At 31.2% G+C, this 21315-nt stretch overlaps 1 protein-coding gene across 8 annotated transcripts in view; it reads left to right on the forward strand.

The window, feature by feature from the left end:
- The window catches only part of LOC113392315 (uncharacterized), a 56575-nt gene that overhangs the window by 14092 nt on the left and 21168 nt on the right, over positions 1-21315 (forward strand). For 6 of the 8 annotated variants that reach the window (XM_026628678.2, XM_026628679.2, XM_064220890.1 and 3 more), the window contains exons 2-3: positions 952-1421; positions 10786-10898. In XM_026628678.2, coding sequence (XP_026484463.1) covers positions 1105-1421; positions 10786-10898 — 430 coding nt within the window. In that variant the 5' untranslated portion in view covers positions 952-1104. Of the gene's footprint in view, positions 1-951; positions 1422-7287; positions 7464-10785; positions 10899-21315 lie in introns of those variants that run through there. The other 2 variants (XM_026628681.2, XM_026628682.2) reach the window with 2 other exon arrangements.

Genomic DNA, 21315 nt, shown 5'->3' on the forward strand with positions numbered 1-21315 from the left:
TAACTAAATCAAATAAAGAGACTGCAGATCTATAATAATATCTTTATTGACCGTTCCCGAACAGAATGTGTCGACAATGATCTCGCATTGTCGTTTGAATGAACGTGGGCGGTGATAAATTGTTTTGTTGCACTTACAAGTTCGTCTATAACCTTTGTTTCTCTAACTACGATCATTGTGTTACGCTGTGCATATTGACATTTGGATTATATCAAAGTAACAGGTACTGTGACATAATGAGTTATCTAAATAAATTAATGTGTTCAATTTGCCTATTACATACTTTGTCTAATGACAAAATATTATCAATACTATTTTAAAAGAAAATCGAAGGTTTTGGCGTTCGTTCAACGCCAGCCTTCTGTCACGATGTGTCTTAGTGGCAGAAGGGGCGCGGGCGCGCAGGCGTCAGGCGGTGGGAGGCAGCTGCCAGCCGCTGATGTAAGAGCGGCTTCGACGGTGATGTCAGCGCGCCTACGCTTTGCCCCCACCGCACCTCCGCTGACCGCTTCGCCCGTGTCCTAAAAGCCTTCCGCAAATCTAAATGAAATATTTAAAACTAAAACCTGCCTTACCAATTTTGTATAAGTCGTCCAAGATTAGCTCCATCTTTATGTAATGTAGATCTTACAATTAGTTAAATCAACTAGCGGATCTATAAGAGTACATACCCGTTCTAGATTTGAGGCAGTGCTGCAAAATGATATTGTTCATTGTCAAATCGACTATTACTGAAATGCAGTCGAGCGACCTGTTAAGTAGACTAGAGATAAAGTTTATCTAATATTATTTAGAAATTAAAGTTATTTATTATATTACGTAATAAATATATAAAGTACAATGTAATTATATAGCACGATTACGATTTTATCAGTTTTTGCAGATTCATTCTCGGTTTTTTTTATTTATAACAATATTTAGCAATTCTTATTATTTCATTTTTTTTTGCAGCACATAATCGAGTTTGTTTGCATAAAATAATAAAAAATACAGTTTAAAATGAATAGTGCTTTATAATATTAATACTTTGGACAAGTGCAGTGAAAATAGAAACAATGGATACGAACATACACTAAGTGAAGTGATTCCTAAAAGTGTTAAAAAATGGAGGGTGCAATATTGAGCACCCAAAGTAATAATAGATTTCGTACGCATTTAAAGAATGCAGCCACAGTTTTGTGCGCTAGGACGCTACCGAAGTCAAGATGCAGCGAACAATCTGCTAGTTCTTCCCGACATCACACATACCCGCGGACAACTCCCCCGAAGAGGGCATCCATTCCCTGTAGAATGGAACCTCTCATGTGTGAATTACCTCAAGCATCGACGCTAAAGCAAGCCGAAACTGTTCAACGTGAAATTGTCTCTCAAACGACTAGTACAGCAAATGGCGTCGTTAAGTTGAAGAGTACATTGGCGAGGTAAGTGTTTTATTATGTTACATTAAAAAATTCTTTTGTTATTTTAACTTTTTAATAAGTATCTAAAACGTCACACAAGTGTCAATTCGCTTGAATCCGTTCCGTTAACCCATCTCCTACTTCCCATGTAATGGTGTTGCTAGCCCAATATATCGTTTTGGCATTTTCCTAAAATTTAAATAATAAAAAAAATTACGTTTATTTTAAATGGTGCAGTGAAAAAATTATTACAATGAGATTTTATTATCTAATTCGTTTGCTGTATTTGTGGGAAGTCATTTTGCATTTCAGATCAATTTATTAGCTGTACTTAAAAAAGTGTACTTAAAAAACTATCAATTTTGTTAGCGCGATTCAGTGCAGTTATTTGTTCTATATTGCCATTAATTTCATGTTTTGCGATTACATAAATTACGGTTTAGACAATTCGGGGAAAAAATAATCGTAAAAAGTTTATAAATCTAAATTCATAATTATGAAACGTCGGAACTAATTAATTTCATTTCGTTAAACTAAAACATTTTAGACTTTCTGTCGAACATTAAAAATAAATAATTGAAAACTAATTTTATAAAATGGTATTATTATGATTTTCTTATTAATAAAGGTTATTTGTATATTATAAGTGTTCATATCGTAAAATGTATTCAAAAAACGAATGTCGGCTCACATAGCGGTTGGGTCAACAACATGAACATGACATCATGGCTTGTTTACACCACGGGGCGGAGGTGATGTCGCTAATTACGTAGCCGCCGCTTTTGTTGATTCAATGCGCATTCAATTTTATCAGGTACACATTTTGAAACCAAGAGTTTTATTTCGGTGACACCAACCGATTTGATATATAAAATTAGCTTAAACTAATAACGTCCAATGACAAATCCTAAAATAATAATGATTAATATAAGGGTACTGAAGTAATCGATTTTATCTTGACATTGTACTATATTTGATAAAAATCGAAATTTGTTTTCTCATTTACACCTTCGAACGTTCTGATAGAAAGAAAAGGAATGTGACCATTGCTGATTGCTTCGTACCTACTTGGGTCAACAACATTGTATGACGTCAGATCCAAAAGCTTCGCACTTAGTCACGACCTTTTGGCATCAAACTGACATTATAGGTTTTTGCCTTATATGTACCATACGTACTCATATATGCGTAATCATGTGTTGTCATAGATGCCTTCTTAGTAAGACAATACTGGACTTTATTGTGCATAAATTTTGTGTTTTTATTTGTAATTAAATTAAGGCACACTTTAAAAACTTTTGTTTAATATTTCCTAGTAAATATGACAGGAGTGCTTATTCTGTTTCTGTGACGAGCGAAACGCATTTCATTATTTTTTATACATAATGATTGGAATGTACCGTTCGTTTTTCTTTTCGCATATATATAATCTATTTATTCACATTTTATAAATGAGCAAGTTCGCTTGATGATCCTCTGACTCTTAGTACTCTATTCGAGTACCGATAAAAATCTATGAATTGAATTATGTGCTAGTGGTTGAAAGAAGAGTGTAGTATTCGTACAGAATCACTATAAAATTATTAAAATTTTAGTTGAATATTTAACAATTTTATTTTTATATTAAAGGTTATAGTTTTTTATTTCCGTCGCCGAACACTTGTATAGAAAATATTTTTTTAAGGTAACGCAATTTATTTTAATGATAAAGTATTCGTATAATTCATCAGAAACCAATTTTAATTTTACCGTTATGTAAATGTTTCGTGTCGAAAGTAATCGACGAGGGGCCGTATGTCGGCGTTGTGGTATGCTTAGGACTTTCTCTTATCTCCTGTGAACGTCCGAATCGCGGAATCGAACGTTCTTAATTGAACGCGAATGGAGTAAATGCACTCGCTAGTGTATTTATAATAAGCGTGCTGTGTGCGAGTGGGAGGGAGGAGTTGATCTCCCTCGCACACCATGATGTCATGGTATATTTTTGTAGACGCTCGCCAGCCTGGGTCGCACGCTTGTTTCTAGTCTTTGCTCTTTTCCGACATTGGTATTGCTTTTGCGGTATAACATAAACTTTATAAATATATATTTTTTTTATTTCAGTTAAATTAGCTAAATTTAATATATTATTTTATTATTCTTGTACCAAAACGAAAATAATTTAGTGAACCATGTAGATTGTACTGTCACCAGCAGCAACATTTTTATTCCAAATTTCAATTCTATCAAGTTTTGATCCAAACATATGAATAGGTGATGTGTCAAATTATAAAATACATTAATTTATGTCCATTTTATTTTTATTTTTCAATAAAACAAATTCAATATTTGTAAGTCAATTAGAAATTACGTCATTTACATATTATTTGTACATACATAATGAATCGACTTTTAATTAAAAATGTTAAGTATTACTATAAAATTGCAAAGTTTTTGTTTCAGTTCATAGTTTTTTCTTTTGATTCTTAATAACTGAATTGCAATTAAAAAAAATATTCTATCTCTAACAAACGGTGTATAGCAGTTGTATTGTTATGCAAAATAAGTCTTTATGTTCTTCCGAATGTCAAATTTAAGAAGACCGAATAAGAGAACTCGGTATGTAACGTAAAATTATAAATACCGTTATATTATAATCTATCTTGCGAGATTGTAAACTGACCAAAAAATATGAAAGGTGATTCAACTTATAATGTAACGTTATACAATTTAGATAGTTTATAATGTATTAAGTTGTCCTTTCATGAGAGTGTTTTAATTGAACTGAAATTCATTTCGATAAACTATAATATTAAATTGTAAGCAGTATGTTAAGGTTCGCAATCTTTTGACAGTTTACAATCTCGCGAGATAGATTATAATCTTAGGGTTTTCCAATTTGATTTTCATATACATTATATAACTCACTCGCTATACGACATTTATTAGTGGGATCGTTAATATGTACATACATTTATCCTAATGTAACACTTTATGAAGATGCCATGTCACCTGAATCTTAGTTAAAGGAGTCGTGATCATTACATACCCCGGAAGTTATTAATTCTCACGAACTCAAGTAAATTAGAGTCTACTATATAAACAAGCTAGTGTTTATTATTTACTTTCATATGTGTAGATAAATATTAAAGTACTGTTGCTTATTTACTTAGTATATATATAAAATAATAAGAAAATTGCTATTGGTATATTATATAAGGTGTTGTACTGAATAACGTTATGTTGTTTTTAAAAAGCCTTTTACAGTTTTTATTGTATTTTCACGTTACACTCTATTTAATCCGTGTTCTAAAGTAATATGTACATATATTGTTTGAAGAAATAAATATTTAATGACATCGAGAAAGTAATTTAAGCAATATTTTGTACTATTTAAAGTATTTTGATTAACTACACTAGCACTAGACACCTAGTGCTAGCGTAGTTAACCATACAACCGGGAACATATTATATTTGAAAAAAAGTGTTCGCGTTTCACATAGCGTTTACAGATATATTTGAAACAGTTTGCTCTACTCATTAACGTGATACGTATTTTTAATCAAAGGATTATTGTGTGTAAATCTTATGTGTCGTAACATGCTATATGGCTTATAATATTATTTTGATCAAATGAACTAACAAATTAAATCAGACTCCTAGTTGATCTGATATTAGTAAGTTCAACCATATTTATATTTCTTACTAACATCTTAATTTCTTCTTTTTATTAGGATATGGTTGAGTCCATTTGAACACGGGGACAAAGTTGCTCCTTAATATATATCATGGAACAGTTTTAATTTGATTTTATAAAATCGGTTAAAAAATCTAGATTATATGCTTACAGACGGCTAGTATGAGAAACAGAAAAATATTAAAATTGCACTACAATATACCAATTCTAATTAATATTAATAAACATATTTGAAAATGTTATACGCAATACGTTGACTCAACAGTTTTTGTTTATATTTTTTGGTCTTCATTATACGTGGAAGTGATATCTCATAAAATAGTAGGTACGTTTGTTCTGACGAGATCGTCGATAAAGGAGCCGCGCGCTGACTCTACCCTGATTGAATTACTGCCACACTGACCTCATCAGTCATTTTTACGTTGGTTAATAATCACCGAACAATGAAAGGTTCGTTCTCTTTGTTCTCTGATAGTAAAGAATTAAAAAAAAGTCGTAACGACAAAATCATGATTTAAATTATTTGGGATTTTGTTTTCATTGATAGGACTTTTAATATCAGAAGGTAAGTTCTCGTAAAGATCGTCCAAATATAAAATTTGTGTGTGAAGAAAAACATTAGATTTAGGTCAAGGCTAAGGGACGGGTGTGTACACACTTGAGATACAAAAAATACTTAACTAATCAATTCAATGCTTGTAATTGGTTAATATGCTTAGTTTGAGAAAGTTTTAACCGCAAAATGAAATATAAAAACTTCTAAACGGTGACCTAACTAGAAAAAAACGAGAGATGTCATGGGACACCCGGTCGCAACGGAGTTCCTTTCGCTTTACATTGTGTATTAATTAATAGTAACAATAAAATTAATTAACTATCTTTAATTAACAATAAAAATAATTAAATGACACTGAAATTGTTATTAAAAATTAAATTTTAATGAAAACGAGAACGAGAGGGAATGATTAGGCAATCTGGAGGGGGCATAATGCTTTGTCTTGCGTGACGATTTCTCTCACTCTACTGTAAGCCGTGTAAAAGAACTTTGTACCAAAAACATTTACACTTATACAAGTAGAATAATATTTTGTATAAATCAAAATCCAGACGACGCGTCGAGAGTGTTAGCGCTGTGTCTAATTTTGTACGAGAATGCAGTATCAAGAAATGCAAATGCAAAGTTCGTAGCGTTAATTGTAATCCTAATTGCCATTAAGGTTGCCATGTTCTAATAAACTATTAGCAAATGTGCCTCCAGATTGGTAAATATGTAGTTACTTTCGCCCATAGAGATTCACACTGTAAGAAATATAAACCACCGGAAATGCGATGTCTAGCACGATATCTATAGGCCTACAAAAGCCAAGGATGTTATGGACATATTGTTTCGGATATGGATACGGATATATGAATAATATTTTTCGGTTTTAGATACAGTTGCTCATACGAAATTGTTTCGGTTTATCCGATTGTTTCGGAGAGTTTCGGTTACTGATATTACATTGGATGGACGAGAAATTGTAAAGGAAAAAATTACAAGACTAAATGATTAAAATAATTGAAAATTAATGTTACTTTGTTTTTAGATTCATATTTAGATATAATCACAAAAGAAAAACGATAAAATAGCTTTAAAATACAATTACATATGTACCTACTCTCTTTATGCGTAGCACAATGCAAATCAATATTATAATAAATATTTGTTATCGGAGTTTCTCTTATGGTTACGGATCTCCATAACTTATACTTACCGATATATTATAGTAGTTGAATAGCCATGGTGATCCAGTTGGGTAGGAATGTTACCCGATGATTGCGAGTTTAAATCCCAGTATTTAATTCAGTGTTGCTAGAATTTTCATGTTCTAAATTTCTGTTTATAATTTAACTCGTGAGGTAGTCTACTTGTGTTGGATGAACCATCAACTCGTATTGTAGCAGCCGTGTAATAAGTTTCAACCCTATAGGAAAGGAGGAGTTTTCCCAATGGTGAGACTCTTACTACCTATATATTTAATAATTATGTACAGGTTTTCGTAAACATTAATAAATCTCTTCCTTTAAATAAATCCCAATGAATCTCTAAACAGCTCGCTTTATTAAAATAAACAACCAATAGATCGCCTTAGTTGTTATCGCCGAGGTCATGATTGACTGATTCGTATGTTCACGTCACTCCCATTTACTGACAAATCCACTTAATAAACAATTAATTAAACGACGGTTGTCCACTTGTTCGGTCTCGTAAGTTGAATTACAATTCGTACTATGAAAATTTTCAGTAGTATTATTTTTATAATGTGTCATAAGGGTTCGTTGTTGTTGGAATATACGGCTGATCGTTGTGACTGTGATCTCCTATCTTCAGTGATACATTGTACGCCGTAAGTTTATTTGTATATTCGTTTTAGCACTTCAAACTATAAAATTAAAATATACACCAGAACTTACAATAATAACATGATGTGCTTCTGGCGGGTTTATCGCTAAGTTGTTTTCTCTTTGTAATTTAATTAATCGCATATTTCTATAATTATATAAAACATTAAGCAACTAATATATTTCTTCTTCTTCTCAATAAATATAAATGAATATTTGACGTCTATGCGTTGCTAAACCACTCATCCGATTTGTAACTTTGGTGAATTCATCTGCGTACGACCGCAAAGGTTTTGAAAAAAGAAAAAATAAGTCTTTTTTTTATATACGTACAAAATTGTAATTTTAAATCTCTAACGCGTCCGCGAATATTTCCCGTTTAGCTAGTTTATAAAACGCGAAAATAATAAAATTATTCTAAATTATTTTCATATTAAATTCGGTAAAGGTGTTCTAAAATTATTTTCGTCGGAAACGTTTCCACGATGAAGGCACGATCTATATCCGTTTAATAGTTTACAATAAACCCCCACGGCAATTAATGTTGGGCGACCAATAAAACATTTCTGTTACAATAGTAATTCTTAACATTGATGGGACTAAATTAAATTCGGATTTACCTAAACTATAATTTTGCAAACTGCTATGAAAAACTTGTTTAATATTTTTTTTTAATTGAGGACTTACATATATGTTGCCCACTTCTATTCTTATATAATTATATGTAGAATTATTATTAGTATATTTTAATAAAAAGATTTAAATAAACATTGTAATACACACAGTATCCCAGCTAGGCTACACATACATCTCTCCTCCGCACTGAGCATACATTTACGAGCAAATACGTCTCCCCCCACGCAAATAAAAAACGCTTTCGAGGTATGCAATAGCAATTTATAGTATTGGCATAACACTTATTATGAAGGTGTGTATATATCTATTTATCGCTTTATTTTAAACTAAAAATATGTACATATTATATAAGCTATGCTTTGATATGTTGTGATCTGTGGTCTTTTCAGATCTATACCCTTATTAAAGTTTAAGAAAATCTCAGTTTTCTAGAATACACCCAAATATATACAAAAACTCTTCTGTGTAAGACGAAATGATAGACGATATTTTGCATATTTTATCATTTGCGTTGGAATTACAACCTAACAGCTCAGCATCGCCGTATTAGTAAAGTACCAACTAAACCAACGTGTAATAAATGTTATTAAATACTATTTCACATCTTGCGTTTTCACTGCGTGGAATTTATTCTTAGTGGGGGGTTTAGCAACAAATAGTTTCTAATGACATTGCGATATGTCCCTTAATGTGTATATACTTAAGTTGTAGTTCTCTATTTTTCTATTCTTCTAGTTGTAATATTTGATGTATTATTATGGACAAATATTGTCTAAATTGATACGGTACAAGTCGCGAAATATTGAAAAAGTTTTTTTTTTTTTGTGAAAATAAAATCACTTGCATTTATTGTGCATAGTAATTTGCATTAAAAACATATATATTAATCTAAGCTTATAACAATTTGAATATATACGTGCTTGATTCGGACGTTCTTGATCATCATACTTTAAGTAAGTTTTATATGAAATACCTTTGATAATCTACGTAAGTACATACTTTCACAACACCTTATCTGTTAAACTAGCTGCCGACTCACAAACTTTCACGTGGGAACGGTTTAAAGCCGCAGCTTCTTTGGTAATCAGACCCTTGGCATCCATTGTTATGTCTAAACTGCGCTTATTAATCTATACCAAGTATAAAAAAGGAACTATTAGATTGACTGACTTGTATTTTACTGTTCAAGTATTTATACTTTATGAACAACTCTCATATAATACTTAAATAACCGTTCTTTATTAATTATTTAAAATCGTATTACAAATAAAAGTTTAAATAACAGGTTTTTATTTAATAACTACATAAATGAATATGATTTAATATAGGACGTCATTGTTCAGTTGCAAGATTTGACGCAGTTGTTGTCACGTGCAGTGGGTTTTTATGGTTCTACCATTTTGTTACTGTAACCCATATCCCAATGCTATCGATACCCAAATATAATCAGGTGACAAAAGTAGGAGATCTCGAGGTAAAAGTCGGCATGTTGGCATTTGCGTGCAGTTTTCTCGCATAGTATCAATGTTCAATGGGAATCGATGGGATCGCATCAAATGTAAAAAAAAATAATAGTAATTTCATCGAATTCATATAACATAACGGCTGTATATTAGGTAATTCATTACATGAATGTATGAATACGAGACTTGTTTTGTCTATGTTAAAAGCGGTCAACATACTCGTACTATGCATTTATGTTGACGTTACGAAATATAATATGTATTCAAAATAAAACGTTTCACCTTGACCATCACCTCGATATTTTTAATGATCGTATTTCAATTAATTGCATATTACGCTTACATAAGTCGGAATAGTTTTTAAGTACGTACATACTGTCAAATGTTAGTAATGAGTAGATATATCCATTTGTTTTTAAAATGTGTATATTAATTTGTATAATAAATAAATGTTTGTATTTTATATAATAATAATATTTATAATCACAATATAATGTACGTATTTATTTTCGTAAGGATAAAAATGTTTTCGTTACATCCTGGGACAGGTAGGTACTTAGAAACAAAGTTACGTTTTCGCTATAATTTTTTTAATGACTACCGACCCGCCCCGGCTTCGCCCGGGTGACATTTATTATTAAAGATAATAATTATATTATATAAATATAATTGATACCTTCGCGCTCCGAAATAATGTAGCTTTCTACCAGTGAAATAAAATTGTATTAGATTGTTATTAGGAACCAATGACGTATGTATGTACGGGGTAATCCCCCTTACATATAAACAAACAAATTGACGTGTGATATGATGTGTCCTAACCACTGTGACATCTCGGTTCATCATACATTATATCCCACGTCGACGTTAACAACTTATAATTTAGTCATATTAATAATTTCATAGTTTGAACAATTAAATAACGCAGGATAAATCACGTAACTTATATTTAGTTACTAAATTGTTATTGTGTAATCATTGTAGCTAATTTAATTCATTAACGATCTTATAAAAATATGAATTAAAGATGTGGCTGGGTTTGGGTTGGAAGATTATTTGTTTCAACACTGATTGTGTTATAAATTATAATTTTTAATAAAACTATATCGCTGTAACTTTAAAATCGGGAAACGGGATAGTAAGCTAGTTTTTAAGTCATGGCAATCGCCTCGTTCAAGTAAAGCAAGTAAGTTCTTTAAATGTATTGAAATTGAGTTTGTTTTCTCAGGGAGGTGGCGCATGCTTGGGAGTGCCGCATTGGCCCGCCCGACCAGCCGGCGCCCGCCCACCGAGTACAGAGCCTCTTCAACGATATCGAACTGTATCCAACTAAAACCCAGGGTAAGTTACTAATTTAACTTGCATTCTAAATTTAAATAAAAAAAAAAACTTGTTTTTTTTTTCGTAATGTATGCGTAACGCGCTCAAATCGATTAAAAATTTGTAGGTACCGTTTTTGTTGGCACTTGGCTGAAAGTATCCGCCGGGATCACGTTAAATCTGTTTTAGATAATTGTTTACGATATTATTTCAAGAGGAATTGCAATGCTTTCTGATTTTTATTAAAAACTGTTCTTTATAAAATAATGACGTTTGATGCATTGTTCATTTAACTTATAGCGAAACGGTAATTATGGTAATGACGTCAGATCAATGACTGAATACTGAAGGTATGATAACATGAAAGTATGATTTGAATATAAAAAACAGGTTATTAATAATTTCCTAATCTTAATAACTGATTGTAGAAAAAGAGTACTACTAAGTTACTTGCCGGTTCTTCTCGGTAGAATCTACATATATTCCAAGAAATTATAATAGTAGATCGATTTTATGTTCTCTTTACTATGTGGGTGTGAGATACATTTTAAAGGGCTAGAAAATATAACCAATAGGGCTATATAACCAACTATGGTATTTATGCCTGCCTTGTTAGTCTAATTATTATTACTGATAATAGAAATTAAATGAGCATGCCTTTAGAACTGGTCATTATTATTCAATGTAAATCTAAAATAATTATTTTAAATTTAGTATTTTCTTTAAGTAAATTCGATCGTCGCGTATTTTTATAATGCTTGGTTCGGCCTATAAATAATATGTCATATTGACAACCTTCTCGACTTTCATATCAGTTTGTACCTATGAAATCCGTCGCTCTAATAACGGGAAATGGAAAGCGGTGGAATCATACATTTTTTAACCGACTTCAAAAAGGTGATTCCGTTTGACATGTAAGTTTGTATGCCAGCAAATAAATAAAAAAAATGACCCGGTTTTCATTATAAAATATGTTTTTTTTTTCAGTGAAAGTTTTATTATGTATAAGGATCTTTGAAAATAGATTATTAATCTTTTCATTAACAAATAGGTCGTAGATCGTTTCGTAATTAAATTATTAAATTTATTTTTGAAGTCGTTTACTTTTTCTCATATTTTATTCAGTACGATTTTCTGCGAGAACTTTACAGAATCAAAATTTAATATAATAAGGTAACAAATGTAAATTATGAAAATTGAAAAATCGACTGAGGCACAATTTAGTATTGTGATTTGTCAACCTTTTATTTTTATAGTATAAGTGGTTAGGTATATTGATAGCCCAGTAAAATGTAGATATCATGACATCATCAGATATCGAATAAACTCGTTTGTTGAGAAATGACTCATAATAATAAATATATATATATATATATGGTTCGAAAATGATGTTTTGTTTTTGGGCTCTTTACCGGAACTATAATGACCAATCGAGCTATTCTAAAAGAATAAACTTGATAATCCCCGCGGAATACGATCGTGATATGTCAGCAGTTATATGCGACATTGACTATAAAATTATAACATTTAAAGGATCAAAATCGTTCGTTCCAACGTTTCAAGTGAGATACGAAGTGAGTTCTAACAGAATAGAACGTCTACGATCTATCAATGTTACGAGTTTACGACTAACAATATTGATGATCACGCTATTTTTTGAACGCCTGGTCTTTTTAGATCTATGGTATATTTTTCCGATTTGTTCGTGATTTTGATAATCATGAACTATTGAATAATGATTTTTGACTTTAGACTCTATGGTGTTCATTTTTATGTATAACACTAGTTAACACACATTGAAGTGCCTCTCAAGATTTTTTTGTAAACAATACGAATCGCGCTACACGTAGCCACTATTCCATATATTCCATATATTCTATATATACTAAACGAAAATTACGAAAAGTATAAAGATTTAACTCAATGAAGCGTGCGTTATTCTTTTAGTTTTACTGGTACCTAAAGATTATATAAAAACCATCTTAAAAACTTTAGGTTTTTAATTTAATACAAAGGAATGTCAAATAATATTAATGGCGTTCGTTCCTCTACGTGCCTTCCCTTTGCAGGTAAGCTTTTAAAAAACATAAATTTAGCGAAAATTCGATTATCAATATGTAAGATATTTAAGAGAAAATCGGTATTACGGAATTAAATGGCACACCCACTAATATGTTAACATAGTTATTAGGTAGTTGTGATTGAAAAGTAATATCCTTAAAACGACATTCGTCAACCTTTACAAGTTTATCAGCATGTGTGTGTTAACTAACTATACATGAACTAACTTTAGACTATTACATAGTATGTAATAAACTCATTCATTTGACCGTATATGATAATACATATGTATTATATTTTCAAAGCTAACGATTGAATATATATTACTTTTCGTATAGGATGTGAAATAAGCTTGATTAATATGTTGTTCTAAATGTAGAGTTCAAAATATTTCCTGGTCTACCAAATTAGTTTTGGTAATAAAATTTGAATGTCATACAAATCCTGGTACTCTCCGATAGTACGATGGTAATCGATAGTGTACGGTTTATCGAGCCGTGACGTCAGCGATAACGTAACATGTTATTATTAGAATGTACTCTCCTAAATGAACACTATACTGTAAGCTTCTTAGGATGCTAATTGCTACGCACGCATATCGTTCGAATAATTGAGTTCTAATAAGGAAGAGCACTTCTACTAGTCCATTTTATACTATATGAATATATAAGTCAATAAACAAGTACTATATTAGTTCTGAGGACTATTAGAACATTGGTTAGTTTACGTTAATCATGACCAATTATTGCGGATTCAAAGCCAATTTTCATGAATTTAAATATGTGTTTATAATTCATATAGTGTTAGATGACGACGGAGGTAAACGTGATGAAACCTGCACGTGTTAATTGAAAATCTACCTCATATTTCTCCACCAATTCGCATTGGAATTTGGAGCAGAGTGGTGGAATAAGCTCCAAACCTTTTTCTTATAAAGAGGTGAAGGCTCTTTCTAGTTATGGTACATTTACTTTAGTATGAGTTGTTTATTTTGTACTAGAGAATTCCACATGAAAGCATTACAATGTCTCTTTTATTTTATTCTAATCAATATATACCATACGATTAACGCGCCTCCAATTATACGTTACATAAAACATAATAACATAAACAGCCTGTAAATTTCCCACTGCTGGGCTAAGGCCTCCTCTCCCTTTGAGGAGAAGGTATGGAGCATATTCCACCACGCTGCTCCAATGCGGGTTGGTGGAATACACATGTGACAGAATTTCGTTGAAATTAGACACATGCAGGTTTCCTCACGATGTTTTCCTTCACCGCCGAGCACGAGATGAATTATAAACACAAATTAAGCACATGAAAATTCAGTGGTGCCTGCCTGGGTTTGAACCCGAAATCATCGGTTAAGATGCACGCGTTCTAACCACTGGGCCATCTCGGCTCTTAATTATACGTTGATGGTGCTATATCAGAAACCCTCTCATAACCGCCAATACAATTATAAAAGTTTCAATTCAATCGTATGAATGATATTTAAACACAGAGTACGAACCATTACTCATCTTCATCATCTCTAAGCAAATAACAAATGTGTCAAGATAAAGTAACGAATCACCTAAAATGATTTCTAAATTTCGATGTTATATTGACACTGTTATGTATGTGAAATTATTTTTTTACGTAGCTACTTTTTATTTGTATATAAATACTTTTTTTAATACTTACTATAAATGTTCGTATTTATATAAAATTATACTATTTATTTATATAACTGTGGTATATGTGCTATATAAACATAAAGATAGATCACAATAAGTTTTTCATACATTTCTTCTTATCTATATTTTTAACTATTTAAATTGCTTTAATCTTTGCTACGGTTTCATCGAATAGAGATTCGAATGAACTTGGTACATTTTAACCGCACAAACGACCTTTGTAGAACCAAACTGTCCTTTTATAGATGGCGTAACTTGTACACTTTCATATGATATTAAATATTATGTACTTAATGCATAGAATCGTTTCTGTCATGTGTGTCGCTTGATTGCTTTTTACTTTTATTTGTACGTCCGCTTGATAATCTTAAACGTCTCTATAGGTCTTAAAATATATATAAGACGTATTTAAAGTGTGAATTGCTATGATTATTTAGTTACTTATTATTCATTTCAAATAGGAAGATAAAGAAATGGTTTACCTGGTCGATTAACCACCCCTTAGCCCGTGGATGTTGTAAAGTAAATAAAAAAAAAAACCCTTATATCGAGCAACAATAACCTGAGGAGCGATCATATGTCCCTTGTGCCTGTAGGTACACTTACCCTTCAACACGCAACACAACTAAGTATTGCCGTTTGCCAGTAGGATACGTAATAAGTGGGCGGTACTTATCCAGAAACCCTCTCATAACCGCCAATATACGATAAGATAATAAGCCCTACCAAGAAGCCCTTGCTAATTAGGCGACCTCTGTAATCCGACATGAGCAAAAATATCAGTGTATACTTTAACACGTTGCATTGTCACGTATTGCAAGTTCGAATTGACTCGAGTTCTTATTGAAAATTTTAAGAATTCATTGCCTAATGTACTAATAAGTTGCCTTATTAGTATAAGTTTTAAATAACAACTATACTGAAGGTTTATACTGCACTTTGTATTTCAACAAATTTAATAATCCGTCATTGCTTTGTAGAACGTTTGATGAATAACCGAGGTTCTATTGAATAGAAAAAAATACTTCAATCAACAGTTCTATATACTCCGAAGTAATAAGATAGACAAGTGCAGACCACGACAAAATACATCTTGACCTGCTTGTCGTGAAAGGAAATCGAACTGATGACTTGTTTAATGTATATTATCCCAGAGGCCATTAACGACTGTGCCAATTAGTCGTCCGCCATTATGTTTTTTTGATTGACGTTTCGTTCGTTTCGTTTGTCGGGTCTTTATGACTAACCTATATTAACTTCAAAAGAGCCTTGTTATCTTATTATATATCAAAACATCACGGACCAAATAAGTTTAGTAACGATTTCTATTTCGATTGAGTCAATGAGTAATCGCATCAGTCATGTTTTTAAATCTAGTTACCACCAACGCTATTTTAAACAATGAAATGTTATTTGACTTATATTTAATCGTTAGTTGTACCTCGCGGTCTGAATCGTGTTCAATTATTGTTATACATCTATGGAAAATTTAATTCTATAGCCTTAAAATAATCACGGAACCATTTTTTTATCCTAGAAAAAATTGGACAAATCTTGAATATAGTTTTTAGTGATTACTTACGTCCTAAAAAAGAGTTACGCAATTATATATATATATATATTGGTTTAAAGGACGGCAATTGTTTTTTAATAACATACAGACAATTATATATATTTTTGTATAAAAATATACATACTTACATACACATTTCATATACACAATAAGATATATACTATATTTTTTTATAAATAAAGGTTAAAATGAAAGTTAAAAAAAGGATTAATGGTAACTTTTACTTGTTAATTTATCAATGAACGTGATCCAATGTGAATACTCACTTATTTATCTCTTTCTAACATCCTTGATTTGACATTTAAACGTAGAAGTCACGGCATTATTTAACTACTCGCCACATAAATAACCTTGTATAAGTAAAGCCGTCAATTTTCGCAGCTCTTATCATAAGACGGACAATTAACGGTCGTTAACACAACTTTTAAATGAAATAGTTAACACAATAAAATGTTCAGTATTTCTAATAGTTTTTTTTTATGTAAAATATATTAGCAAGTTTATTTGTCTATTTTATAAATTAAAAAAAATATATTATTCTTATTTTGAATGCACACGTTATGTTGTTGTAATATATATAAGTTTTACCACGAATATAATACGAATATTGGGTTGTACCCACGATGAGTTGACATCCTCGTCATATTCATTAATTAATACTATAAAGGCGAAAGGGAGTTTATTGGTTTGTTACGATTTCACTTGTTTAAAACTCAATCATCATGAAATTTTGTATATATAGTCAAGAGTACAGAAAAGGCTTACACCCGCTCAGTAAGTTATCAAATAAAGATCAGCCGTGCTCATATTTCTTTAACCTAACTCTCAGATTATTTGATTAAATTTGATGAGACGCTTAGTAATCTTATTTCGCGATACATCCATACATAATTATCACCAAAAAACTAATCGATTGTACGCGATATGGGAACGTCATCAATGAATCAGCCTCGATAAGTTTGATTCGGTTATATATTTAGTGTAGAATTGTAGATAGATTGAAATCACGCGTGGATACGATTTACAAGCAAATTGTTTCATATTAAAATGAATGATATTATACCAGGTAATTGAAATTTGGATTGTCCAGATAAAGGTGATTCTGAACTTTATCAATATTATATAGTATTTATTAATTACTGATAAGGATAATGAATTTTGTATCTTATGTGATTTATTTATTTGATTTAATAAGTTGTTAAATTGGTATTAATCTTTGGACTACTAGCGTATTTGGTGATTTTTAATTTTGATATATAAGAATTACGTTTGTTTTGAGAAGGCTTTATATTTTCCGACTGATTGTTTTCTACTTTGCATTTTTTTTATTTGGTCGTTAGTCGTAATGCAATTATCGTGCCGGCATTATTTGTTTTGCCATTGCAGTTACTTCTCAATACAATTTTGTCGATGAGATCCTACTCTCTTGATTCTTTTCCCTTTATCAACTACTATATTAATACATAAACATTAAGCGGTTTTTGTAATTGCAAGTAATTCCATGGCTCTATCAAAAGTTTTCAGTGAAATAAAAATAATATATTAAAATAATGACTGCTTTTTAATAAGAGATTTGTAACCAATTTCATCGGATGTTATATGTATATGTGAATATATTATTATATAAATTATATTTTAGACGAATAATAAGAACGTTTGAATGCAGCTGTAAAATGTATGTTTGCATTTGTATATATTTAATGAATAAGGTTGTATGTAGTAAGAGTTACTTACTAGCCTCGACATAAGTATCAATATTTATCTTTAGCAATTCACAACCTACACTTTTCTAGTCATAGACAATTCTAGGTTAAAATGATTACGATGATAATGATTAATGTTTTGTCATGTAGTTGTTGACAGTAAACTGTAGACATATGAGCAATAACCACTTACTTTTTTTTTATTTAATAATGACTAAGAAGTAAATTTAAAGAAAAAATAATCAATTATTATTCGCGTAGAATGACATTTTGAAAGCCTCGGTGTTTGTTGTTCGTTATATCCATAATATATTATTTAAGAATTTAAAATAGTTAATAAAAATACATAATATGACTCTTAACCTCTCTAGTAGAGGCGAGCAGAAATGCCTGTTAGTTGAACTTGAAGTCGGCTGATTTTATCATAAACGACTCAAATTGACCGACCAATATCCATGTCATATGAAACAATTTACAGCCGTATGGGGTTACGCCCCATTGTTAATTTGTGACTCATAAATCACGGCGATCACTCAGTTTACGTTCCCATTAATACTGGTTACGATGCTTTTGTTATGATATAAACGTTTGTTCAGATGCGACTATCATTTATTGACCTCAATGAAAGGGCAACGGAACATTAGGCAGCGTTATTCACATTTTTGTTCCAGTTGATTAGAAGTTATGTTTATTATTGTTACCTTGTTTGTCTATTGGTTATCTTCACAGCAATTAAATTAATTGGACTTTTCTATCCCGATCTAGGAAGCTGGTAGTGATTACAATCCCGTGCTTCGGCAAGCCCCTGAAACCTTTGGTCCTGAATTATTTCCGACCGAGGAGGATTACCGTCCCATTAAACCATGAGTTTGAGGGAATAGAAACTTTATGTGTGTGAAATACTTGAGCATTATAATATTCCCTGCGCAGTTAGCTAGCCTAGTCCTAGAAATAGCAACTGTGACCGAAAACGGTAATTTAATTTATATCTAATTTACTTTTATATCATCGAATAACTATTAAAAAATTTAAATTGCATATTAAAAACAATAAATATAAATAAAGCTGATTGTTTGATGAAAGATTAAATAGATTGTAAAAAGGGTGTAGTTAATCGCTGATAAACGTTGTATTTAATGCAGAATAAAATATAGTATTATATATAATATATCATCTTATATATTAATAACGTAAGCCGATTTTTGTCCTAGTGATTATGGGACGATAGCTGCACAGAAGTTCATTTATGGTCTTATTTTGAATAGCTCCAGCCGCTACTTTAATTTTTAATTAAAAAGGATTTTTGTTTGCAATTTACTAATTTGTTATGATTTAAGAAATAATTAATTTTAGCGGCGCTACGGTTGTATAAAAAAAAAGGTAAAACATGCGAACAGAAGTCGTCAATTTACAATGAAATTAAATCAAAACAAACTAGAATTAAAGAAAAATAAAAAAAAAAATCAGATTCAGAAGTCGTCAGTTTACAATGAAATTAAATCAAAACAAACCTGTCATAGGTTTCGAAATTTGTAAAAATATGTTGAATAAACGCGAAGTTTCGCATGCGACCCACTAGTGTAATATAATTGAGAGAAAAGAGTAACTACATACTGCGATTCTCTTCGAACTGTCGGTAGCAGTAACATTAAATTTTATCCTGTAACATAATGATTCAAAAGTGATAATAATAGCCTAAATTAATAAATAATATTTAGAATGTGTTTTAAGCACCTTAGTCATTTAGGAAGTACAAAGACTTACAAATTATTGCGACATATTTTTTTTCTTCCTTATTTATGAACGCATTTCAACATAATTGTTTACCATCTTATACGGATATCGTGCTTCTTATCTGTTAAATACGAAACGATTCACAACAGTATTGTGCGTGTTTAACAGATCTTAGTAGTTTTTGTATAAGTTTTAGTTAACTTCGTTCCTGAGAACAGTTGATTTGTTTTAAAATTAAACTAATTAGTAGGTGCTACCCTCCTTTGTGTTAACCATTTAAGTCAGATTTTATATGGTACACTGGTTGGTATTGAATTGGTATTTTTTGTTTTTATATTTTTGGATCATTATTTCTAGGCATTACTCTGGGGTTTCTGGGATGACCTATAACCTATTCTGTTACACTTGTGACATTTCGTACATTTATGTCGTCCATACTTTACAAGTCGGAAGTGTTAAGTATTTTATTTACGTCTTAATGTATAGTGCGTGAGGCAGGTGGCTATGATCTCATCTATTGCTCACGTTGGCAATTATTGTTTTATTATAAGTGGATGGCCCTTATAAGTATAATGGCTCGTTTATCGTGTTTTTTATATGCCGACAAGCGCCAAATTGTTTTTTAAGATATCGAATTTTAACACGTTTATATCCTTGGTCAATATTACGAATACAATTATATAGGCGTTGTTTTATAATTATTGTAAATCAAATATGTATATAATTTCAATTTAAATCAGCTTCTGATATAACTAATTCTATGAGTCAAAATAATTTGCGATATAATTCTCATATAATCAAAATCTAAGTCGTCAAATGACTTATTTATTTTCTGCCCCGTTCGCCCTGCTCGTAATCACTCTGCTCTTAGAAACGTCATTCACACTTGTTAGTTTATAATAAGTAAAAATGCAAATGTTTTTTATTACCAAACTACATGTGACAATTGATTTTGTAAATTAAAATACTTTTGTTACCGATGTTTGCCAATTCACAATATTTATCCTGTAGTACCTACTAACAGTACGATAGACATCATGCAAAAATATCACACGATTGTTGTAGCTCGTATTTCATACTATACGCAATAAAAAAATGAGTCCGAAAGAATAAATAAAAAGCATTTTTTTTTAATCTTCTAAACTATTATCTTGATATTTTAGTAGCCTTGAATCGTGCATTTTAAATATCGACACGCGGATGTACGTTTATAACAAATGCGGATTAAAAATATACATTACATAATAACTCTGTCATTACTACGCGCCGTGTTATTGTTGTATTATATTTACTATCATAGTGTAATTCATCGAGCGAGAGGTGGTTCACAAAAAGTCGGACCGATAGTTTCCTCGCTAGTCCACCGTCCATTCTTGCTAAACGTATTCTCCGGCCGCTGAGTATTTCTGGCAGGTTGAGCAGGTAAAACAAAACAATATTTGTTATATTAGCTGTTATTGTTTGTAGTGCATCAATAGAGAAACCAACGGAAATACTTCAAGAACGCATTTTCTTAGCGGCCGAACTTTAGCGTGGAACCAATCCAGCCTACTGCTTACATTTTTATCGATGACAGGATTGTCACAAAGCACTTGTTGAGTATGCTAATAATATCCGACCCGACGGTTAAATCGTGGAGGAACGTCCGGTAAATGTGTCGTGACTGACTTTGATCGTAATGGCATACG

This window comes from Vanessa tameamea, chromosome 5, assembly GCF_037043105.1.
Source record: "Vanessa tameamea isolate UH-Manoa-2023 chromosome 5, ilVanTame1 primary haplotype, whole genome shotgun sequence".
NCBI lineage: Eukaryota > Metazoa > Arthropoda > Insecta > Lepidoptera > Nymphalidae > Vanessa > Vanessa tameamea.